General features: G+C 36.7%; 3 protein-coding genes across 14 annotated transcripts in view; 1 reads left to right on the top strand and 2 right to left on the bottom strand.

Annotated features, from left to right (window-relative positions):
- Nucleotides 1-1,552: 1,552 nt before the first annotated feature.
- Nucleotides 1,553-3,354, bottom strand: LOC122574093 (lysozyme-like). The gene has a single exon (XM_043741241.1). It carries the CDS (start codon nt 3,207-3,209, stop codon nt 2,742-2,744), a length of 468 nt encoding a protein of 155 aa, XP_043597176.1. The 5' UTR covers nt 3,210-3,354; the 3' UTR covers nt 1,553-2,741.
- Nucleotides 3,355-4,278: 924 nt separating this feature from the next.
- On the bottom strand, nt 4,279-15,325 carry LOC122574091 (chondroitin sulfate synthase 1). 8 transcript variants are annotated; one of them, XM_043741239.1, is made up of 9 exons: nt 14,370-15,325; nt 13,277-13,441; nt 11,676-11,770; nt 11,474-11,587; nt 10,272-11,262; nt 8,007-8,147; nt 7,751-7,931; nt 6,346-6,702; nt 4,279-6,229 (listed from the first exon to the last, which is right to left on the bottom strand). In XM_043741239.1, the coding sequence occupies exons 5-9, from the start codon at nt 11,088-11,090 to the stop codon at nt 5,268-5,270; spliced, it is 2,460 nt and encodes an 819-aa protein (XP_043597174.1). In that variant the 5' UTR covers nt 11,091-11,262; nt 11,474-11,587; nt 11,676-11,770; nt 13,277-13,441; nt 14,370-15,325; the 3' UTR covers nt 4,279-5,267. The 8 variants fall into 8 exon arrangements, with proteins under 8 accessions (XP_043597174.1, XP_043597169.1, XP_043597171.1 ...); XM_043741234.1 differs by lacking the exon at nt 11,474-11,587; XM_043741236.1 differs by lacking the exon at nt 13,277-13,441.
- Nucleotides 15,326-18,314: 2,989 nt separating this feature from the next.
- Nucleotides 18,315-24,668, top strand: part of LOC122574401 (heterogeneous nuclear ribonucleoprotein 27C-like) — a 30,833-nt gene continuing 24,479 nt past the window's right edge. For 4 of the 5 annotated variants that reach the window (XM_043741952.1, XM_043741949.1, XM_043741950.1 and 1 more), the window contains exons 1-6: nt 18,315-18,471; nt 19,550-19,757; nt 19,867-20,053; nt 21,902-21,984; nt 22,492-22,885; nt 24,247-24,447. In XM_043741952.1, coding sequence (XP_043597887.1) covers nt 18,434-18,471; nt 19,550-19,757; nt 19,867-20,053; nt 21,902-21,984; nt 22,492-22,885; nt 24,247-24,447 — 1,111 coding nt within the window. In that variant the 5' untranslated portion in view covers nt 18,315-18,433. The remainder of the gene's footprint in view (nt 18,472-19,549; nt 19,758-19,866; nt 20,054-21,901; nt 21,985-22,491; nt 22,886-24,246; nt 24,448-24,668) is intronic. The other variant, XM_043741953.1, reaches the window with a different exon arrangement.

Raw genomic sequence — 24,668 nt, 5'->3', positions numbered from 1 at the left:
ACTAAGGGGCAATCACTTCTCAGATACACATCTTAGATACAAATCAGAGTTATCCAAATATAAAGTGTAAATCGTTGTTGAAAATAAATAGTATAACCTGTCAACCGCAGTGTTCTACAAAAACAACCACCCCTATTGTCCTAACCGAAATACGGGGATCGAACTGTTCGTGGTGTCGATTATTCTAATCGTAACGGGAATTTACGACTCCCGTTGATGCGCTTCCTCGCGATCGCGTCTCCCCGCGACTGGTCGAACAAACAGAATCTTTAAAGCTAAAGACACGTTCTAATGGTGGAAGATACGGACGATGTCGGAAACAATTCCCTCGATATATGGAAATATATATATATATAGAGTCGAACTGATAGGAGAGAAAGGGTTTGTTATCTTCAAGACCTAATTCAAATGTGATAGGAAATTTTTTATCGAGGTACATTTGCCACTGACGCAACACGATTATTTAATAGAAAAATTTTATTTAAAGCTTGATGAAACAATTCCAGCGTCTTAACCAACTGCATAAACGAAATTTTCCAATTTGCATTGTTAGACATTTTTTTATAGTACATATCGTTATTTAAGTACAAGTAATATTTAATAGACAGTATGTAGAGTGTTGGCAAATAAAAGTCTATACACAAAGCGGAATAATGTCACATATAGTTACAAACTTTGTTCAAGAGTAACGTTACGCTCCGTACTTGGTGAGCATTGGTGCTTGAGTCGTCTTAAGACGTTTATTTATAAAAATATTGCATTTTGTACTAAACTAGCAACGATTTTTATATAGATCCATCGTCTTTTCCATATTATAATATTTGTTATAGTATAATGTGCCAAAAGTACCAGTTTACTCTTCTGGTGAAATGAAATGCACTCAACACGTGTTACACGCTAATAGCAGCCAAGAGAGACGTATCATATTCATAACGTAAAAAATACCAAAATTTCAATTAATTAATAATTAATATATATGATATGTATCAATATCGATTATCGCCAAGTTTTGTTCTTCGATATTTCTCAATTCTCTGCGTATCAATGGAGTAATTTCTATACGTAATATACTATACATACGAAAATAACGTAATTAATTTATACATAAGAATCGAACGTTTAATATTCTTTTCGTTACATAAATTAACCTTCTGTATGTCTCTGTTTCATTAAATTAAATCTGAAATTTGGTGAGCATTGTCTATTTGTTTTGTGATCACCACGATAATTCTATAGAACAGTGACTCTTAAGTTGTATTCACTTAGCAGTGCTTGTTCGAATCCACTTAATATAATGTTTGCTAAATGTTTGATAAATTCGACGACAAGTTTCTGGAAAGTGCCACCGCATTATCTGATCGCAATTCGTTCCAAAATATCATTAATACATATATTCCAAGCAAACAATAATTACTCTTTCCCCTGAGGTGACTAAACGCGTCACAACATTAGCAGAGTTAACGAATCGTTTTCCTGCAATTAGGAAATTATCAAACCAATTAAGTATTGATAGATGCTTAATCTACTGCATAACAGAGACGTACAAAACAAATTTAATTTACGATTATAGACACGTATATTTCTTCATCCATCATAAATTCACAGATACACATATCAAAGCAGATACATAGATGTATAATTTCTTCGCTGTTATCAGTAAAATGTTCACTAGACTATATTGATAACCGCTTAGAAGTATCCAGACATTTGATTTGATTGAAAGATCACGAACAAATCGAACTTGAACGATTCTAATATTTATAACTAGCATGTCTATCTTGAACCGATTAAACTGATTTTCGAAAGATAGTATAATAAAATTTACATTGTAGTTGTCAAACCTTATAGAGTTATTTTATCGTTTGTCAAACTCATCTTCGGATGGTAATCTTCACTTCGTTCCTTAATCTTGAAATTATAAAACAGATTAAGAAGAGTGTTCTAAATCGATAGATAAAGTTCTTGCCCCTCCTGCATAATTGAACTATTATATTAATTTTACAAGTCACAAGTGACAATACAATATCACCAAATATCCGCTTTTTATAGCAACGAGTTTAATGATAAGCTGAATGATATCTTACCCGAGAGTTTTGTAGATTATAGGCCACCTGATTCTTCTTTTTGATGAAAAATTAGAAAATCCTTAAGAAAAGTGTACGGCATGCAACTTGTGACTTGCCAATTTGCAAAATGCTATTCGTCGATAAATTATTGTGCAAGAGAGCCCTGAAGTTAATATACCTATCGTTATTTAAAAGGCAAATTTATGTAGCAGTATATATTCCAACAATAAGTAATAAAATATATTATTGTTGTTTCTCAATAGGCGATTCAAATTTATAGCTTGGCGATGCCATAAAAATGTAGCGAGCAATGTTCCTAAATTCCAGTTCATCGTTAATTTATACATTTTCCTAAAAATCTAGAGTAACATATCGTTATTCTAAATCAATCAAACTGTCCACATACTTATAAGCACCAATATACGTCGCACTAGAGTGACCTGTGATCCCATTCACGAATCACGACTTGCAGTTATTATAAAACTTCATCGTTCTATATACGCAATCGGTCGCGATGAATGGTGGTGCTGATAGGAATAACAGCCTTACATCAGACAGACTATACATGATATATGTTTATAGCAACCAACACCTAATAGTTCATGAACCCCAGTGACGCGATACTATGACAATCGTTTTATCACAGTACACGCTGATTCAAAGAAAAAAATTCAATCATACTGTCACACGTCGTCGTCGTCGACGTCGTTTGCAGTTTCCAATATTAGGCAGAGGTTTGTTCTTGCATTTCTTCATCCAGCCATCCCACGCCTTGAATCCTTCCATACTTTGAATCTTCTTGGCGCACTCGATGTCATCTGTGATATCGTCGTTGGCGAAATCCTCGCAACGTTTATTACAAATTCCTCCGCTGTGTCCTCTGGAACACCATTTGGCGCTATTTATCTGAAAGATTCCATAACTGTAGCTGGAGGCAGTCTTCGGACCAGTGATCAGTTGTGTGTTCAATCCACTTTCGCTCTCCATCAAGCAGACCCAGTTGCTGATTAAGCTTCTTTGGACTTTAGCTCGTTGAAGCTCCTGCACGGCTTCACACTGCGTCAAAATCCTTCCTTCCACCTGGCTGTCTATCAGAACAGCCAGAAGGGACAGGATCAAGCAGAGCTTCGTCTTTCGCTTCATTTGTCTGACGATGATTGTGTTATCGATCAGATCGAGGGGCGAACCGATAGCCAGTAAACTGTTCGATGTAACACTACTTCGACGAGAATTCACGCTTAAATATCAGACGGCTTGTTTTACCGCTTGTGCCGCGCTGCGACGAATGATATGAGACGACCCTGAGCTTGAGCGATAAATTGTAATTTCCTAAGCCCCGCGCGGCTGGAAAGAATGTCTGGCGATCGGTGTCTTTGTTCTTCTTTCTACGATTCTACTTTGGCGTCACTCGTCGTAGACAGGTTGTTTCATTAATCTTACGATTGATTCGATGTTCTTTTCCGTACATGTTTCTTTCATTTTATTTTATTTCTTAATGATAATCGTATCTCCCTTTTTAATTGAATCATATCGTACGAAGTTCTTAATTGATATTACGCAGAATTGATAAGAATATGTACATGATTTGCCAACAAATAAACAACTTTAAGATCGCAATGTTTTGTGTGATATTCTTTAAATACTTTATTACTTGCAGGTGTTTACGTAGATGTTCATGAAAATACGTGTTTTTACGAACGCGATTAAATAGATGGATTCTTCACACGTATATAATTTTATTTGATATTATAAATATTATCAATTATTGATATAACAAATTCCTCTCATTAAATATCCTCTATTTTGATATCTCGCATATTGCTTAAATTTTTGTACACTTCAACTGCATACACGTACGTACATCGTATATCTTTTAAGAATTTGAAATGAATCCTTTGGAAGGATTGCTGAGGATCTACCTGAAATGGGTACAGTTAGAATGATCAGAAATGGAAGATGTTGAGGAAAGATTCACGGGATATCGGTTAATTGGAAGGTTTCGTTATTTAAAGGAACCTTGAGTGCAGCCTTATAAGCTGTAGACACTTTCTAATGGAGAAAAATATAGATAATATCGGAAACGATTGCATCGATGGATGTAAATATAGAATCGAATTGACAGGAGAAAAAAGATCTAGTATCTTCGAGATGTAATTGAAGAGCGATAGGAAATTTTTTTTATCGAGGTACAGCGATTAACGCAACACGATTATTTAATAGATAAATTTTATTTGCAATCCGATGAAGCAAGACCAGCATCTTAACCACTTGCATAAATGATTATGCAAGTTGCAAGACTTGTATTGCTAGACATTCTTTTCTAGCCGATTGTGATTAAGGTAAAAATAAAATAAAGTAGGCAGTATGTAAAGTGTTCACGAATAAAAATCTATACAGAAGGCACAATAATATCACATGTACTTACAACATTCGTTCAAGGGTAATGTTACGCTGTTATTCTTAGAGAGTATTGGCATCTTAAATCGTCTTAAGTTACTTATTCACAAAATTATTGCTGTTTATACGGAACTAACGGAGATTTTTGTAATAGATTCTTCATCTTTTTTATATCATAAAGGAAACAAATTTGTTATAACACGATATGGTATTAATTTACTCTTATGGTCGAAATGAATAGTATTCGGTACGTGTTACACACTAATAGCAACCAAAAGCGATACATCAAATTCGTAACGCAAGTAACACGGAAATTTCTATTAATTAATAGCTAATATGCAAAATATGTATTAATATCGATCATCGTAAAGTCTTGCTCTTTGATATTTCTTAATACTCTGCATATCAATGGCGATTTCTATATGTAACGTATACGTACGAAAATACGATAATTAACCTATACATACGAATAGAACACTTAATATCTTCTTCATTACATAAATATATCTTCTTTATTTCATTAAATTAAATCTGAAGTTTAGGATCTGTTTTATCGATGCAGCGAGTAAGTCACAGTTGCAAACGTGACCATTATGGTAGTCCAACGAGGACAAAGACTTTGGTGAATTGGCGATCAATTATTAATTATCATTCGGTGCGAACTTCGATGTAAGATTCGTTGTCACACCCCGTATTTACAAAATATCCTATCTACGAAACATTCTGGCACCACCATGGTCGCAAACATAATTTCTACCTTAACAACCGAGATACAGTAGATATCTTTAGCCTTTAGAAAGTCGTTCAACCCGCTGCACGCGTCAAGTTCTCTCTTCTGGCTTTGGCAAATCGCAGTATCTCCGGATTTTCGTAGATCATCTTAGCCAGAGTCTCTATCCCAGCGATTGTGTCAGTCTTGGTTCCCATGCACATGGACCACTGTGTCTCTGAAAGGTCCTTACTGCACTCAACGTCGTGATAAATGTGAATCAAATCCTTGTCAGCCGCCCTAAATATCTTAATATTGGATTTCACCACTTTCTCATAGAAATCCACGTCTTCTTTGCCCCATCCTTGGATAGACAAATTGAAACCACCCACGCTTTTGTAATCCTGTTTGTACAAGGAGACGATACCGAATCCAAACTGCCTCCAATATCCCGATATTTCGTTTATGGCGAACGTATCTTGTTTCCCGTTACCTTTGTAAACGACCTTTGGATCGTACTGACTGAACACCACCGGGAAATATATTTGTCTACCTAGAAGACTGTTTGCGCGAATTCTGTAGAGGGCTGACTCGGTAAATACGATATCGACGTCAACGAAGAACATCAAATCGTCGTCCTTCAATCTTGACACACCGAAATTGAGAGCTTTGGCTCGAGAAAATGTACCAGAGACAGGAATAATATCGATACTGACGCTACGATACTTGTATTTCAATTGTTCTATCAAGTCTATCGTTCGATTGAACGAATCTTCCGTTCCGTGACGATACAGGATAACTAAAAGTGCCGTTTTTTCTCCGCTCGTCAAACAGACCTCTTCGTAGTTTTGTAGGAACCTTCGGAAAACCTCGTACCTTCCGGATAAAGGTAGGATAAAGTGAATGATCTTGCTCTTCACTGGATCCTCTTCCTCGAAGTTGAAATTCAGGTTTAGAAATCCACCGCGGAATATGTTTTGCAGAGATTTGTCGTTTTGCTGACTTCTTCGCGTCTCGTCGACTTCCTCGCCGTTCACGGTCTCTCGTATTTCTAGGCCTGCGAGCAAAAAATCAACGCATCTTTCGAAACGCCGTTTCCTATTCGTCTCGCATTTTACTACGTCGCTTTCTACGAAACGGTGAAAAATGTGTCTGATGAGATACGAAGGATACCTGTGAAGTGTTGGTGAAGGTACACGTGCCTCCTAACGGGCAACGTAACCTTTCTGCCTCTGTACTTTCGGTACACCAAAAGAAGATCCAGTATAGTGTCAGCGCCGTAAGAATCCACTCGCCTGTATCCGTATAGAGTTGACCTTTCCTCGACGACTCGGCCACGCTGCCGTGAACAGGCATTTATAGAGGCCATCACTTCCCTCGTGATGTCCTCCAGACCCTCCTTTATGTCACTATGAATTCTTCTCCTGGGGTTCGAATCGCCTAAGCTGTACTCGGATCTCGATAAAAAATCCCAAGGAATTACTTCGTCGCTACTTGTCGGTTTAAACGAGCGAAGTCCTGCTGGAACACCTGGTTAAAACAGAAAAAAGCAGGATTTTTATTAACACATTCTTATCTCTCTTATCTCGTGAGAAATGTACACCTCCGCTTGAAAATTCTATTATATTTCTTTGAAAACTAGGAAACGTTACGTATTTATTAAAAGATTACTTAGCTTGATATTTTATATAACAACGAAGGTACAAAGTACTAAGACATTTTTCATTTTATTATAAAATTGATGTGACTTAAGGTTTGTAATTTACATTAAATGCTTAAATTTTATTAATGACAGACGATGTCCGAGAACTTTGTATGAACAGATATAGCATGTTACCACTATCCCCTTCGTTTGAACAACATTGTATTATAAAATTGTATTAATCAATTAAACGATAAATGTATTTGTGTTCAGTGAAACTGCTCCCAATTTTAATGCGTTAAGTTTTCCTTACAAGAGGATCGAAAGAAATGTATTTTATTTTTATTATCAACATCGTCGATAGCTGAGCAGAAATTATTTTTTCACACAGCCCGAAGAATATTCGGTCATAAAAGGCTTACATAGATACATAGAAGTGATTCGTACAAGATACGGTAATTATGTATACGATGGAAAAGTATGACTCTCTGGTTCCATTAGCGTATTGAAAATTTTATTAGCATGATACGAACGCGGATGTAAAGCCGGAGCAGTTGATGAGTGCTTGCTCGCGTGTTAGACGTGAATACGTCTGTAAGTGCAGAAAATGGAAATGAATAGAATCATTGAAAATGATCGAAGTGCTGATCGTTTCGTCTGATGGGCTCAAACGAATCGTGTCGTAGCTGGTTTCTGCAACGCCACGTCTGTCCGACGATCAATTCGCACGGGCTAATCGGCCTAAATGGTTCTATTAATAACGCACATCCAGGGAAACGCGATTGTTCTTTAAACGAACGATTCGAAACCCGTAACATATTTCCGAGGACGAAAACCTTCTCGCGACATCGTATTTATCTTAACGACGTCGTTTAACCGCCCACGTTCCTCGTGGAAATTTTATGACCTCGGAATTCCTGGGAAATATTCATTTACCTAATATTTCTGTGTCATCGGGATATTCTTTCGAGTAGCGATTAACTGGAAATAGTGGAACACCATCGGCTATTTCGAAATTCTTGAGATTTTTCACGCTAATTCCTAACTGTTTCGCCATCGTGTAAATATCCCTGTGAAGATTGAGTCTCTCCTGTTGCAAATCTTGAATCTGTAGCCCCTAGAACGGAAATAGAGAAGGTTTTGCAACTTGCAGCGGAAACTAGCAGGTGATATTACGCCAGTCGATACCAACCCTCATGTAATTGTGCAACCTGTACATGTGAGGCGGACTTTTAACAGGATGCAAAGTAATAGCACGGTGAACTTCTTTTTTCTTCAAGTTTCCGGTGAACGCCTGTGCTCCACTACTGTTGTGATATAGAATGGACTGCATCTGCAACAACGAAAGCATCGAGTATCGTCAGCTGCAATTGCCATTAAAGGGACAGAAATAAATGACCGTCGTTTATTTTGTTACATAGTCTATAATTTAGTATCGCGATAATTATTTTTATATTGCAAACGATATTTTAAAATTGAAATTGCTATCTCTCTGATCATTTTTCTGTCGATGAAATTTATTGATAGTTAGACAATAAAGATTTGAAGATTCCTTGGTAAATATTATTGAGACGAATTTTTATAATTCCAAATAAAGGCAGACTTGAGGTATACAATTTTTACTGATTTAATGTCCGATGATAAATATTATCAGCAACATGAAACTGCATCTTACCGAGACTGCAGAGCAAGTGTTAATCAAGCTGCGAGACTGGGTGTGGTGGTGTCTTATTACAGGGTATTATTCTAGTATTACATCGCTCGAGTTAACTCGTCCATGTTCTAGTATTGTCTGTTCTCAATGTTCCTTTGAGTAATTTACAAATTATGTTATTGAAAATATGAATTTGCTAATCATCTTAGGATGTTTCGAAGAAGAAATGAAATTTAAGCTTCGTTTGCAAAGGCATTTCATATGGACCAATCTGGTAATTAAAATGTCGAAAAAGATGTCATTTGTTATCGTATTACTTGATATTTAAATCGTAATGTTGTTATTGCAAGCTTAATACGCGGAGCAATCAATCGATCGACAGGGAAAACGCGTGAAAACTTTAGAACAAACACTTCGTAGTTATTGCATGTAGTATGAATAGCTATTAAGTGTTTCGACCTTACGACGAACGTCAAGACGGGAACATACAGTAGGTTAGCAGGCTACGATTTGTTCGAATCTAACGACTAACATCCTCATCTCTGTATTTTGCGTTCCGATTGAGTTATTCCATTATTTCAATCCACGTCTTCCCATAAGTCAATATTTCCAGACATTTACATTTTCCAAGAAGAGAACGTTAGATTTAGAAGTTAAATTTGTTCTTCGATAAAAATATCTAACATATATATTTCATTTTTTTTTTTTTTTTTTACCTATCCAAATTTTGTATTTAAACAAGAAGAGACAAAGAGGGGAAAGTAAAGAAGGATCCATCTTTTCTCTTCTTTCTTTCATATTGAAAGTTCCCCGATCTAGCGTGACCGCTTTTCCTAACACGATATAAAACGGTAGAAAAAGAATTATTTTATCGAATCATGATTCTGTCGATGTGGTCGTTAGCAGATGCAGCGTGACATAATAATTCGCATTGCAACATCGTGCAACCATGAACGTAACCGTGCAGTTCGATTAAATTATTGCAAGGAGTGCGATAAGAGATTCAAGCGCTGCGTGCTGCAAATTGTTACTTAAGCACCTCGACCTAATGTTGAGTGTCAAGATGGAGGAGAATGACTCGATCTGGCCACTGGGTTACCAGGGTACTATTCGCTTGTACTTAACGACTAACATCCTCATCTGTGCATTGTACCTTCCGAGTTAACCCAATGATAGCGTACCCTGTATATGATGCAGATGCGTAGCTTATGTATTTAAATCGATAATACGTATCGTGTGGGCCCTGTTTAGACCGTGCGAAAATTCTATTACATCCTACTAAACAACAGTTATTAAACTGCTTCTAGAGATGATCAATTATCAACGACACAGGAGATGAATATTTTCAAGGATTTCAAAGAAATTGCGAATTCTTGGGGAAATGACCGTTACCTCAAGCAAGATTCCATCAACGCGCAGCCTATTATCAAGGTATATCTAAGTACGTATAACGTTCTGTGGGATAGCAGGTTGTTTTAATGAACCGTGAGCCTGTGTCGATCAACAAATTACACGTGATACGTACGTCCCCAGTAACTATGGTGTATCAGGAGAGAGTAGTAAACTGAACGACCGAAAATAGATTTAATAGTTATATGACCGACGATGAGATACATAAAGTGGTCGAACGAAGCGGAGGAACATTACATAGAAGGAGTGAACCACGAAAATAAACTTTACGACAATCATTTTGCGCGGAACTTACGCGACGATTAAGCGATAGAAGAAGAAGAAGAAAAAAAAAAGAAAAAACGCCAACAACTTGTCGCGAGCGAGGAAAAGTTTTGAAAGAAAGAAAATTACCTCGTAACTCCAGGTACAAGGTATACCGGCGTACTTCTGCACGCACCTTCCTAATTCGACGTCTTCATGCGTAGTATACAAATGTCTCAGACAATACTTGATGTGCGGCACGATCCTCCTTAAGGTCTCCCTGGACAGAATAACACCTGGCCCACCCATGCAAAAGTTCTCGTCGTACTCCAACGATAGCAGACCGAATTCCTCAGAGTTGCCTCTGCCTGCTTGGCCAATGTACATGGCCCTCTTGGAGTTGACGGATCGTAGCAATTTCTCCAGACGATCCGTTCTCACGTAGACGTCGTCATCAGCTCTGAGGAACCACTCGAAACGATCCCCATAATTGTTCCACATGTATTGTAGCATCATGAATGATTTCTTCTGCGGTGGATAAGTGTCGTCGACTCGTGGCAAAGGTACCAATGGTAGATCTGGACAATTACCTGGGACGACGGAGTTTTCGGACGAAAAAAAGGCAATTTTGCCTGGAAGCTCTTTACCCCAAGTCTCGTAAACCGCTTTAGCTCGCGAGTCTAGATATTTGCCAGCAGTCATTACGCCCACGAAGACCAAGCTGGTCGACGAACTGTTTATCTGTTCATCGTCGTCCAATTTGGGAACGTTTCGTGCCGACGATTTGATCAACATTCGTGGTCCAGGCATCGAAGACGAGTAAACATTTAATCGCTGGTGATGGCTCGACGAGAGTATCTTGTAGCTTTGAATGAGAAAACCTAGGACAAGGCCCAGTATCAGGCCTAGAATGGCGCTGGCCAGTCCACGCCGTTTACGCATCACTGGGTGAAACGTCACCTCTTCCATTGATACTCTTCCGGGGTGCCTGGACCTCCGGCTAGGTTCATCGTCATCTTTCTAACTGCCGCGATCCTCTTCTTTAATGATTTCAATGTGCTAATTAGCGTAATTGCTGGGAATTCTTCGTACGATCCCATTGCTCCTCTTTCTCGACACTGAGCGCGAGTTCTGCTCAGACCTGTTAAACAACCGTTCATAATTCTTCTTTAGAATCTGATCCACGACGGTTTTGTATTTAAAATCCAGTGAACAAATGTCGCTTTGTAATCGTCAGAAAAAACAGAAGTCGAAAGAGAAACGAAGATACCCTTTTGAATTGGCAATTCGGCTCGTTTCAAAGGCATTCACTGGACTTTGGCTCACGTTTGTTTGCCATTTAAAGAACAAACCTTGCCTGTGTATTTTTCACCGCACCCGGCAAGACTACAAAAGCGTTCCTTGTTTAGCTAGCCATTTATTTTTACGTTAACCTCGCGGCTGATGAGTCCACCGAAATCTATAATCTTTGTCAACGATATGGTATCTTTAAATATGACGTAATCAACCGGTCTTTCCGTTCACAGTCACCACAAGTAAACCACGACTACTTACGTTCAACATGTTCTACCACCTCGATTCCTTCCACTGCATTTCGCCGAATTCCATGGTGCAGCAGTTTTCAACGCGAATCGATCGTTCATGTTAATCTGAAAGATACGCAAAACACTGTTGCTAGATACAGAGCAAACAATACACGGATAAAATAAAAATTACTACGGTCAATATATTAATATGGCCAATCGAGGTCGCACACGTGCTAAATAATACTTGGACTGAAACCTTCGAGTCGGCAATTAATGACTGATCTTCTTCCATCGCGGTTACTCTTTGACATATTAAATATTTCATAACTGTCCGGTCGTAAATTCCGATAGATTGATACGTAATTCGTATTCATTCGTCGTTCGAATGCCTATGGTTTGAAACAATCTATAGTCGACGACGGCCGATCAAGATGTCCCTTGATAATAACTCATTGTAACAAATTCGATCGTAACCTTTCGATAGAGATGATCAGGCATCTGTTGTACTTGAAGATTATTTGTCGAATAGGGGTCAGGAGTTTAACGATTCCGTTTTCGTACTATTTTCCCCAACGTCGTAAGAACGGTGATAAGAAACTGAACAGACCTGGCACTGTGTGAGCCCGAACAGCCGCAGGATACAGAATATAATAGCGTCTAGAAATGAGAACCTGGCGCCGTTAGAAGAAATTGTCGATCAATTAACCTGCTAGTTCAGTCACTGTTTTAGCGAATATGGAAGAATTTCCTACATCGTCAAGTTAGTCTGTGACTGGAATTCTTCACATATATTTTTTAATTTCTCTAGAAGTACCGTTAAGTATTTTTTCCGCGTGTTTCAAATTACATACGTGGAGATCGTAAGTATCCTACTTAAGCGTGTCTCGATGTTCATCTCAGTAATGGACAATGCGAGAAGCGACCACGTTTGGCGAGTCGTCTCCCAAACGGTTAGTGGAGATTTATTCCCTAAATCGGCGTAGACAAAGAATCGTCCCTTGAGGAAACCGGTTCCAGGCACGATCCTGCATATCTGAATGCGGGCAGTCATTGAATTTCGATACATGACGTCCTTTTGTTCGCGCGAAGCTAACGAGACAAAACGTATGTAGTACATTGCCGATTCGAAACTTGATTATTTGGGTCAAGATATATTTTAATTGTACATTTGCGAATAAATTAATGTGCGATTATTTTATTTTTCGTAATCGTAAATAATATATTACCGTCAATGATTGAATCGATTTTCCAAAGTCTGTACGCGATAATAAGACAGAATTTTGATTCCGAATCTCTTGATCACGCTGATCAACTCCACAGATTGAAATAGAGAGAGAGAGAGAGAGAGAGAGAGAGAGAGAGAGAGAAAGAGAGAGAGAGAGAGATAATAACTAGAGGTTATAACTAATAACTATTTCCTAAAAATCATCTTGAAATTTCTGATTATTTATGTCGTCCTTGTAATAAATAGATTTATTGAAAAAAGTCCCTCGTTTTTTAAGGCATTGAATACTAGTTCTGCCTGGTTCATAAATTGAAAACTACACGAACAGTGGAATTAATCAGTTTGTCTTTCGACAGATTAATTCGATTGTAAGAGACGAATCTAAATGCTCACGAGATACTCACAGGATAGTGGGATTTAATCAAGAAGAAAGTACTTTCGCGTTAACTGTAAATTAATTATTCGTTAAATGAAAGGTCGCTGATGGTCATCGTCGATTGTTTCCAATGGTTATTCGCACACCCGTGTTTCCGTTCTCACAATCTTCTCGCGTTTATTCTCACCAGGAACTAAGAAGAAACAAATTCCCGTTAAAATCCGTGATTAATGTAAATTATCTCGATTTGTACAAAAATGTCCGATAGCAAGTGATACATAAATTCAATATTCGTTCGTGATATTTTAATCTTATCGCTTTCAAGGAAAGATTGTTCGGAATAACAACAGTTTGAAGATAATTTTGAAGTGCTGGTCGCGATTACATTTGTTCCTTTTTTTTCTACGAATCAATAATTCCACGGAGAAACGAGGAAACGAAAATTTCTAGAAAAATTCAGCTCGATACCGTTAGAAGTTTCCGGGAAACGATACGCGATGGTCGTGAAAGGTGTTGACAATCGTGATTACACGGTCGAATCGGCGAATCCACGAAATCCCGGTGTTCATCCCGTTAAAGGATGCAATTCGAAGTGACGTGCACGAACGAGGACGAACGAAAGGCGGGAGAACCGGTTTAAGCCGAAAGTCAGCTCCAGATCTCCTCTAGTTCCTATGGTAGAATACGACTTCTAGTTCTTTATAGGGGAGATAAGGATGAACTAGCTCGGATGAGTCGCTTGGAACAAGAATCTCCACAGTCATCAATACCATAAAAGAAAATGTCAATGCACTTTCATCTCCTTTATCGTTGACGCAAAGAAAATTTAATTTGAAGTTGATGCAGCAGAATACGATTATTTTTAGACGATGGAGGATGAATAATATAGAGATTATCTAATGAAAAATTGTCGTGAAATACTATTCCGTTTAATGAACGTTCGTCAAAGAACGAGGAAATCCCCATGTTAATTTTAATCGCTTCTGCATGATAGATCTGCATACATTTCTTGGTGAGTCAGAACAAAGTGATCGGCCGAGTAAAAACACGTTGTGATCAAAGATTCCCGTGACTGTCGATGTTCATGAACTTCGGAACGATGGTATTTTCGAAAGACTGACCTGACCCATCCATTAAAAGCTGTTACTGGAACGAGGCCTCCGCTAATTGTTCCCACAGACATCGAGCCGCGTTCAAGACGCAGAATCACCGGAGCAAAGACACGTTAGACGACTAGATTCAACGTGATCGTGACTCGAATCGAAGACAATCTGAGCCTGTTCGATCAACCGGTGTAAGTCTCCAAGAGTCATCGACTTTTCGAGTCCGAGAGCACGATAATAACGAAAGGAACGATCCTAGTTCACGGCTGAACAATCTCGTTAAACGACAACTCCATCTTCTAAACAAATATCCTTTGTCCTTCTGGCATTGTAATTTGTTAAACGCGGAAGCACTTACGTAAGCCAGCCGGCAAATGAAATTTCGAATTTCATCCGGAAATTAAAATTTCACCTTCGGTTAATATTTCTTTTCGTCCGTCGACGAGACTTTCTCACGATCACTATTCCACCGAAAAAACTCGGATTGTTCCACACTATATCTTCGTCGACATTTCACCATTCAAATTACCAATGGTGTTCGCGTATTCCTATTAAGAGAAGTAACAAGCAAATCTCCGTTAATCACTGATCATCGCTCGCGGATGCGTGTTTCTTGTCTCCCGAGGCAACTTACTCTTCTTCGTGCTCGTCGTTTACCCGGCTGATGGGTTTCACGTTGAGCGTGTACACGTGGGTCTATTTGACGCCGAAAAAAGCCGTGTTACGGCCTCGCTGCATCCGCCACGGCATGACAGAAACCGTAACCCGTGAGATGACGAGAGAAACGTGGAAAGGCCCACGGAATACACCGCACTGGCACCGACCGCGGTCGTGTTGCGAGCAGGATGTCGGAGCAGCGACTGAACGAGACGAGCTGGCTAGTAGCAGTCAGACAGTCGGGCAAGCAGTTGTCGGGCAACAAGCAGTCAAGCTAGAACCAGCCTGATCGGCTTGCCGGGGTATACTAAAGCTTTTCAAGCGACGAGGCAGAAACTTTTCGTTCAGATACGATGGAAATGAGTCGATACGCAGGCTTCACTCTCTGCTCCTGACCTCGGCTACTTTCGACAGCCTCCGATTCGGAGGATTCTTTCCTTTGCTTCTCCTTTTCTGACTATGACGCGTATAATCCTCGATGCTAGCTGAATTCTTTAACATTTTTAGAGATATGTGCGCGACTCTTAAAGTGGGGATGTGAAAAATTATGTAAGAACCTGTCCCAGGCATTTCTTAAACGAGTTTTCTGCTAAATATTTTTTAATACGACCAGAAACTTGCGAGATATTATCTTGCCCAAGTATTCGTGGCGAGGTTCGTGCGCGGGTTCCGTGACAAGAAGTGAACTGTAAAATTGTTTCATTTCTATATAGAACAGACATTGAATTGTTTAATCTCGTCGAGGTGGCTTCTATTTTTAATGGATGGTCGGTTATCGATATAGACGTGATTAATTAAATTTTGGAGCAAACGGTACGGTCGAACGCATACTGGCTCTAAATTTAGAACTCGTGACCCTCTAAAAGTACTCTTATCTGTAGAACGTTATACACCTTGAGACGGTGACATCTTTAGAAGAAAAATGAACAAAATTTTTCACAGGAATCGTGACAGCTAAGAGATACACTGTCAACTTGCACCTTTTTTCATATAGAGCGTACTATCTATATCGCTGTCTATAGCGTACACTATAGCAAACATATAGGAATAACTTTATCAAAGATAAAGTAGTCTTATCGTTCTTGGTATCGTCACACATGATTCTAAATATGAAATTAAAACCAATTGCTCGTGTATCTATTGTCATGTAAATACTATACATTCTGTAGCACGCGCCTTCGATTGTCGGCAAACGGGACGTTTGTTTACTCTCGACGAGCGCCAAGAGAGGACATGTGTATATAAGTATATCTGGTTAACGTATTGTGTAACTAGATGCGTAAAATAAATTATGTATGTAGCCAACGCCTACGCGATCGTCGCGTGCTAGAAAGTAGCACACAACGAACATTACTAAGCGCCGACTAGTAAGAACAGTCGAAGCTGACACACTATAGCATCGTGTCCGTAAAGCAGGAACTTCCGTCGAAATAGAAGCGAATTGAACTACCTTTACGCTTCGTGAATTTTATATTATCTTCCATTCGCCATGCTCGAGCTTTGTTCGAGCGGAACGATCGGATTAAGACGCAAACCGTAGACGTAGGTGTACTATGAGAATTTCAAAAAGATCGGCTAGCGACACGCGATTATTTACAGCGACATTTGCTTATTCATATCTTGATCTGGTATTTTAATATGCACTTTCATTCGTTTAATTTTGACAGCTGTTTATTTCACGATCGTTGATAAAGGCGAACTATGAAACGATTAGATAACGCTAGTTCTATGATGATTCGAATGATTACAGTGAAGTCTAGACCGGATGAATCAGTCGAAAGAGGAAAGTTTGCTCGTGACGAGACGGGTTAAATAATTTTATTTTTAGCCGCTTCGTGGATATCCTCCGGGCCGGAAAGCAGTGGAGAAAGAGGAACCAATCCCTCGAATTCTACACATGTGATAACCTCTAGTTTAGGCCATCTTCGTTATGGATTTTGGTCGACGAATATGCTTTATGGCGTCCGTAGAAATGCGTGATCTTTAACGACGTTAAAGAGGGTGAAAACGTATCTAGGCACACATTTGAAAAAGTAACAGTATCGGCATAAGTCTTTAACTGTTCATGTCTCGGATGTTTAGAATCTGTTACTTCTATCCTCTAGTGAAATTTATTTGATCAGCGAATGAACACGTGTTCTTTTTTTGTAGTGACGTAACACTAGATACTTAAACAAAAATTCAAAGTAGAGATATACATTTTTAAAAATATCCGGAGGCTAACGATTGCTTTGATGATCGTCCGGGTCTGCTTGTTTTACATTATCGCAGTTTATCAGATAAGAGATTCAACATGATGCAATGCAAATAATTCGTCCGGGAAGAAAAAAAAATGCATAAAATTATTTTTGCATTGCATTATATGCAGGTGTGATTTGTATATTTAATTTGTTGTTTCTGGTATGCATCTCGAACATGATATTTGACTTTAAATTCAAGCAAAATGTGTTTAATTAGATTTCATGTACTAACGCAGGAGATTACATAGATTTTAATAAAACCATCGTTCTACCTGAGTTCTTCATGAAATTAATATTGGTATAGACACTAATGCGTTGCACAATGCACGGTTTCTTATACATTATGCAATAACTAGAAGATTGCATTTTATGTAGGAAGGAAATTAGTATATTTTATCTGATAAAACTGTGAATTTGCGATAGATATACGATAGTTTGTGATTTAGATACATTTTTTCATGCGGGCGGGCATGTTCTCACGATTAAAGAAAGAGAGTTCAATTTTCTCTATATGCGAAGCGTATCTTCAATGCGTTGATAAATTGCAGTCGATTTAAAATTTCCCGCCAGTTGGAGGACAAAATGGCGGGAGCTATGTGACGACAGATCGTTGAACCCAGAAGCACTACTGCATTCAACTGGTATATTTATTCCGACATATTTCCTATTTATCTATTATCAATATAAAAAAAAATTTATTGCTCATTCCATTAATTATTTACTTGCATATTGAATTCATTGAACTCGTATAATATTTTCTTCAGGAATGTAATAACCAAAACCTTACAACGAGACTTTAATCGGTACAAAATTTCAACTATAATTTGTTTCCTTAATAAGAGAAATATCCATTAATTTTCATAAATACGTGTCATTTATTTAGGAAAAAAATAATGTTAGTCAAAACGTGAATTATTTAACGAAAATAAAATGTAGTTGTAAGACTCGTATTGTAGAGGGAGTATTGCTCCGCTACGCACACCCCTGAGGCGCCAATGAATACGATTGCTGATTTGACTAGTTCATTAACGGAAGTGACGCGAGTCGCTTCGTTACGTTTACATTCTGTTCTCGACGTCGCGTTCATCGTAGGGAGCCATTAGCCTCGTCCGCGTTAAGCATCGTGCCATATTCCCATTCGCGCCGTAATACTAACAACATTCTCGTAGTTTTAAGTGAAATATTATGAGAGTGAAGACCGAAATGGACGACGACGAAAAGGGGTAAGTTTGAATTGTGTATTAGCAATCATTTGAAGTTATTTTTTATGCGAGAATTTTCGATCGACGCGTTCACGGGCTGTCGGGTTTATTGCGTGGGATCTCCATTTGCGTATTGCAGTTACTTCGTATTTCACATTTCCTCACAATGTTTTCTTGGTCTCGAGCTCAATTTCTTATCTGCACAACGTAAAACGTCATTAGCTTTTGCTATTTGTATATGATTTCCACGATACGCGAGGCCAACCTTTTTTCCCCATAGCAATAAGCGGCTGGGATATGTAGCATTTCGTGAGAGAGGAATAATTCGCTGATGCCGGTCTTGCCTAGTGTTCTTCTCGTGCACGATCCGGCACTCTTAGTCATTTAGATAGTGCCGTTTTGGAGATATCGTTGATTATGGGTATGGTAGCTAAGGGATATCGTACATTTTCTATATATTATTTCGGTGTGAAAGTATGCTACTGCATCGTCGCTCATTACATCCTTTAGCTCTAGATTCTCTATTTTTATGCTCTATATCCTGAAAGATCGAAGTATTTCAATACTCCCTCGCTACGTGACTTTCTTCGTGCATGCTTCACTAATTACGATTATTGTTAGATACGTGCTAATCCGTGTATTATATACCGATTTTTCCGAGAATTTTTATTATTGAGAAAAATTGCATCGTGGGATACGTTAATGTTATGAATTATTGTCGGAATGAATAAGTTATTGACAAATGGTTTTGTAATATATATTATGTACTTATATATATATTATAATATAATATATATATTATTATTTATACATATATATATATAAATATAAAATATGAAATGAATATATATGAAATGCAGATATCATTTTTTGTTTTCCATCATTTATTATATTAAATAACCTAGATATATTTCGTACAATATCTTCCTCGAAATTTTTTTCGTTATATAACCTGTTATAAAAATTGTATTCCAGTAGTTATTTTATTCGAAATATTTGTTTATTCTCGTTTTAATTGTAACTTGACTTGAAAACATTTTTTTTTTAGATTGTATTAATTATATGATTATATTAATAACTAAATAATTTTTTACTACAGAAAGCTGTTTGTCGGTGGTTTGTCGTGGGAGACAACACAAGAAAATCTTCAACGTTACTTCGGTCGTTATGGCGAAGTAATTGACTGCGTTGTTATGAAAAACAGTGAATCTGGACGCAGTCGTGGTTTTGGATTCGTGACATTTAGTGATCCAGCTAATGTTCCATTAGTTCTTCAGAATGGACCGCATCAACTTGATGGGCGCACAGTTAGTATTAATTTATTTAATAAAATAAACATAATATAAACGTTTCTAAAGTTTATATAATTTAATTTAACAAATTTATTTATGCCTATTATTTATGTGTCTATTACAGATTGACCCAAAACCATGCAATCCACGCACCCAGCAAAAGCCGAAACGCAGTGGAGGCTTTCCAAAAGTTTTCCTTGGTGGCTTACCAAGCAACGTGACTGAAACAGATTTGAGGTCATTCTTTACCCGTTTTGGTAAAGTTATGGAGGTTGTCATAATGTATGATCAAGAAAAGAAGAAATCGAGAGGTGAGTACGATGTGATAATTATATGTATATGTCTAAATTGGCATTGTTTGAAATGGTTTCCATTTATTACATTAATGATATTCAAGATATCACTTGATCTAATGATATTTTGCATTTATAAGAGAATTTCCTTTTTTAATATAATGGGAACCATGGTCAACAATGTACTGTATAAATATTTGGATATCATCATCTTGTTTATTATGTGTCCGAAAGTACAGTCAGAATTCTTGAAATAAGTTTTTTTCACTAACATGTTTTTGATATAATTTGATATACACATTATAGTAACATAACAAAGTAAATATGTGCATATGGGTATGATATTTTGTAAGGAATCAAAAATTCTGACTTGAATGCAGCACACCCATTACTTAAAATACAACATTAAAATTTTATCTAGTTTTAACATATAAAAAGACGAAAGAAAATAAGCGTAAACATTAAAGATAATAATTAATATAAATTTGAGTAATATGATTTTGTGCTTAAAGTCAGTTAATAATTTGTGGTCATTAAACTTCCTCTGCTTGATTACCCTTTTTTAAAGACCCTGCTCTTGCTTCCTTTAATAATTATGATTAATACATCCTGACTCACAGTCTTCTTAATTAATATTATTTGTTTTCAATACATATTTATAAAATATTTTAAGTACTTATATATAAAACTCAGTGCATTATGGATAGTTATTTACATAGTATTCTTATCCTACTTTGCTACTCTTAATAATTCGCCTTGTCTTACCTTAAAAAACGTTAAGATACTTTATGTTATATTAAATTACATTAAATATATATTGTGATTTTGGCTAAGTTCTATTAAGGATAGCTTAAGACTATCAGATTATTAAGTACATAAGTTAAAATGTACATAACTTAAGTCAAGTTAAGCTACTAGTAAGATACGCTGTAAATTCGATTTTTTATTACTATTACCCACTTATTATTCATTAAATAATAAATGATTTAGTTATATTTATTCTTAATATCATATGTGTATAAAAAATTACGTATAGCTTACAGTTTATAACAATTATATATTTACCTAAAGTAGAATATTATTTATTTCAGTAGTCTTTTTACTTGGAAATTTTTTATCTTAATACTGATATTTTTATATTTTAATATGTAGTAACTGTTCAATACTCAGATATAGGTATATTACTTCTTTATTCTTTATATATTCATTTTTGGTGGCTGCATTCAAGAAGTTAATAAATTTAGTGAGGACAACAAATAAACCTTTTTTTATGCATAATATCTTTCTAACAAGATATATTTCTTTACAATTGAGATGATATGCGTTTATTTAACAAGATTAGTAGACAATCTTATGTGGTGACAACTTAATCTGCAAGCAAATTTTTTTCCTAATAACAAAAAAGAAAATTAGCATCGTTATAGTCATTCAAAATATGTGAATATTTTTTGTAGCATTAAATAGGATTTTAAGAAGCTTCTTTAAATCAGCCATCATAAATTTACTAGATTAAGTATTTTAAGTTTATGAATATTCAAAATAAATACTTTATGAATTTCTTCTGTACAATAAATATTTACAAAATTTTGAAAGATGCATGTTCCAATTGATACCAAAAAATTACGTGTAAAATACTATAAAAATATGTTTTTCCAAATCATACTCGTAATCATTATCATTAATATCATAAAGGATAATTGATGTAACGATCAATTTGTACAAATAAAATATGCAGAAAAGAATAAAATGTAATGCTAATAGTATGATGACAAAAATTCAGAAGGTTGGGGTTATATATAAAGGAAATGTATTTGTTGTATAAATATATGGGGCACCTTTTGATATACTCTCACGTTTGGACGATAGGATTTGGCTTTCTCAGCTTCGAGGATGAAGATGCAGTGGACCGATGCGTAGCGGAGCATTTCGTCAACTTGAATGGAAAACAGGTATAGCATACCTACACACTAGTATATATTATATATCATTAGATTATTGTAATGTAAAATAATAATAAGTACGAATGTATGTGTTAACGATAATTTACTGTTATGTACCGCATAGTTTTACATAATCATGTTAGTTATAGTACTTATTTTATTTTACACAATTTTCTCATACTATGTTACTCTTAACTATTGTATGTTTAGTCCTTAATATATAAGTATCAATTTAAAAGAGTGAAAGGTCTAGAATATCGTATATATATATATATGCGTTATATGGCAAGTCAAAAATTAGAATATACTTTAGAATCGATGTAAGACTTGGCGAGTTCCAAAGGTTTAATCATATGCTCACAAAAGAGAAAGAAAAATACAAATTAAGATATAAATAGGATTATTTATATTCGATTGAGGTTGAAATCCTATTTATCTCAAATTAATTTCAATCATAGAAGGTGGATAATAGGAGTGTTGTGTTTCATACAGATCGTCCCGATTTTTTGATTACAGGTTGAAATCAAACGTGCAGAACCACGAGATTCTTCTAGCAAAATGAATGACAGCCATCAAGGTCAATGGGGACCACCTCAACAAGGTGGGCCTCCAATGGGTATGGCCGGGAATATGGGACCTATGGGTGGTCCAAATGGACAGATGGGTGGACCTATGATGGGGGGTCCAATGGGTCCACCAGGAAACATGATGCAGCAGTATCAAGGTTGGGGTACCAGTCCTCAGACTGGAGGATATGCTGCTGGATACACTACTCAATATAATTCTCAAGGTTGGGGTGCGCCTCCTGGTCCTCCACAACAGCAACAAATTCCACCACCACCACATCATCAGTGGGGTAGCAGTTACAATGTCCAGCCTGCAGCAGCTACTCAAGGGTATGGAAGCTATGGTAAGTTCTATTAAACTGACAATTCAATTTGTTCTTAAAAATAACAAAATATTTGATAAGTTTGGTTATAAGTACATTAAAAAATGTATCAATATGATTCCATTTCTCGTCACGTTGTATATAATTGTTTTGAAGTAGTTTTAATTGTAATTTATTATAAATGATAACTGGACAGTTTCTTTTTTAAATTCAGTTTGTAATTTAAAAACCGTCTGATAATTTTATTTATATATTTTTCGGAAGGATAGTATACTATAAGGTCATAGTTATAAAAGGTTAACAGTAACTTTGATCCTATCCTTACCCCTTCCATCCTTTTTGGAGATGTTAGGAAAAAGTAAAGATGAGAAAGCAAATATTTTTAATACACAATTAATTATCATTTCTTTGATACCCTCTGGAGGTTATTATGGAAAGAGAATACAATAGGACATCAGAAATATTAAGTGTATATCGAAATTATGTCAATTCAGACTCATTTCTTACTTATTTTTTAACATACTTTTTAATATCATATGTTATCAGTATTGCTACAAATTGCGTTTTTCGTTTGACCATATCGTAAGACCAGTAATTACATTTTATTTTTGCAGAGTGATTTGGAATTAAAACATACAATGTTTTCTTCGTCGAGTCTGAATCAATACATTTTCTCGATAATGAACACTTCCGAGATATTGAACCTCATGATGTGTTATCTACTATGTTCATGCTTGCATTTCTTATAAAATAATTCAGTTCCGGAGAAACCGAAGTTTACGATAGTCAAGCGAAAGAGATAAAACATTTACGATGCTTATATATTTTAAATACATTCTTATCGCAGGATTATCTACCGAGGAAATCAAGCATGGACATTTTTAGGTCAGGTAACATTGAATTTTAAGGACACTAAAAGACATTCCATATATAAAACCGAACATTTGAGTGCCAAGACCAGCTAAGAATGGAAAATACAACCTGTCTCTAAATTACATACTTTCTCATTTGTTACAATAAAATAATTTACCTGTTTTTGTGTAACAAGGTTTGTAAGTGGGATTCTTATCCTTTTCAACCCTTGCTATACCGAGAACAATTGCAGAACTTCTCGATTCATGGTTGATACAGAGTGTTCAATACTCTTCCAAATAATAGTAACCCTTTCAATAATAAACCAAGTATATGCTCAGCTTTTTTTAAAGTAATAATCTTCAAATATTTTTAAAAATCGTTAACAGTGGTAGTATTAATTTGGCGAGGATTTAAACGTCGTTTATTAGTACATACTTGGCACTAAAGTGATCGATGAAATTAATAAGAAAACGCTTTAGAGAGAACGGTGGTCGGTGATATGTGTTTTGTGTGATTGATAATCGCAGGTGGGCCGGCGGCCGCCGCTTCAGGGGGCTATGGGCCCACGGCGGGTACTGGCGGGGCTGCGGGGGGCGGGCCCGGGGGTTCTTGGAACTCCTGGAACATGGCACAAAACGGTCCTCCTCCTGGGACCCAGCCACCACCTCAGCCCCCTCAGCCTAACTCCTCGCAGCCCAACTCCAACTCGAACCCCTCTGGCCCGCAGGGTGAGTCTTCAAGCTCAGTCAAACAAACTCTGTCCTCTTACCACCCTTTCGCATACAGCTCCATTTTCACATAGTCGAGCCTGGCTATAAGTTATCTATTATTTCGTATTTCTTTCATCCTTCATTTTCTTTCTCTGTGTCTCTGTCTGCCTTTCTTACTATTTCAACTAAAAACACATTATTTTTCTTTTTTTAATAAATAGCTCATTAGAAAATCTTTA

This window comes from Bombus pyrosoma, linkage group LG13, assembly GCF_014825855.1.
Source record: "Bombus pyrosoma isolate SC7728 linkage group LG13, ASM1482585v1, whole genome shotgun sequence".
NCBI lineage: Eukaryota > Metazoa > Arthropoda > Insecta > Hymenoptera > Apidae > Bombus > Bombus pyrosoma.
Note: the sequence above shows the minus strand (reverse complement) of the source record. Positions and strands in the feature narration are given on the sequence as shown.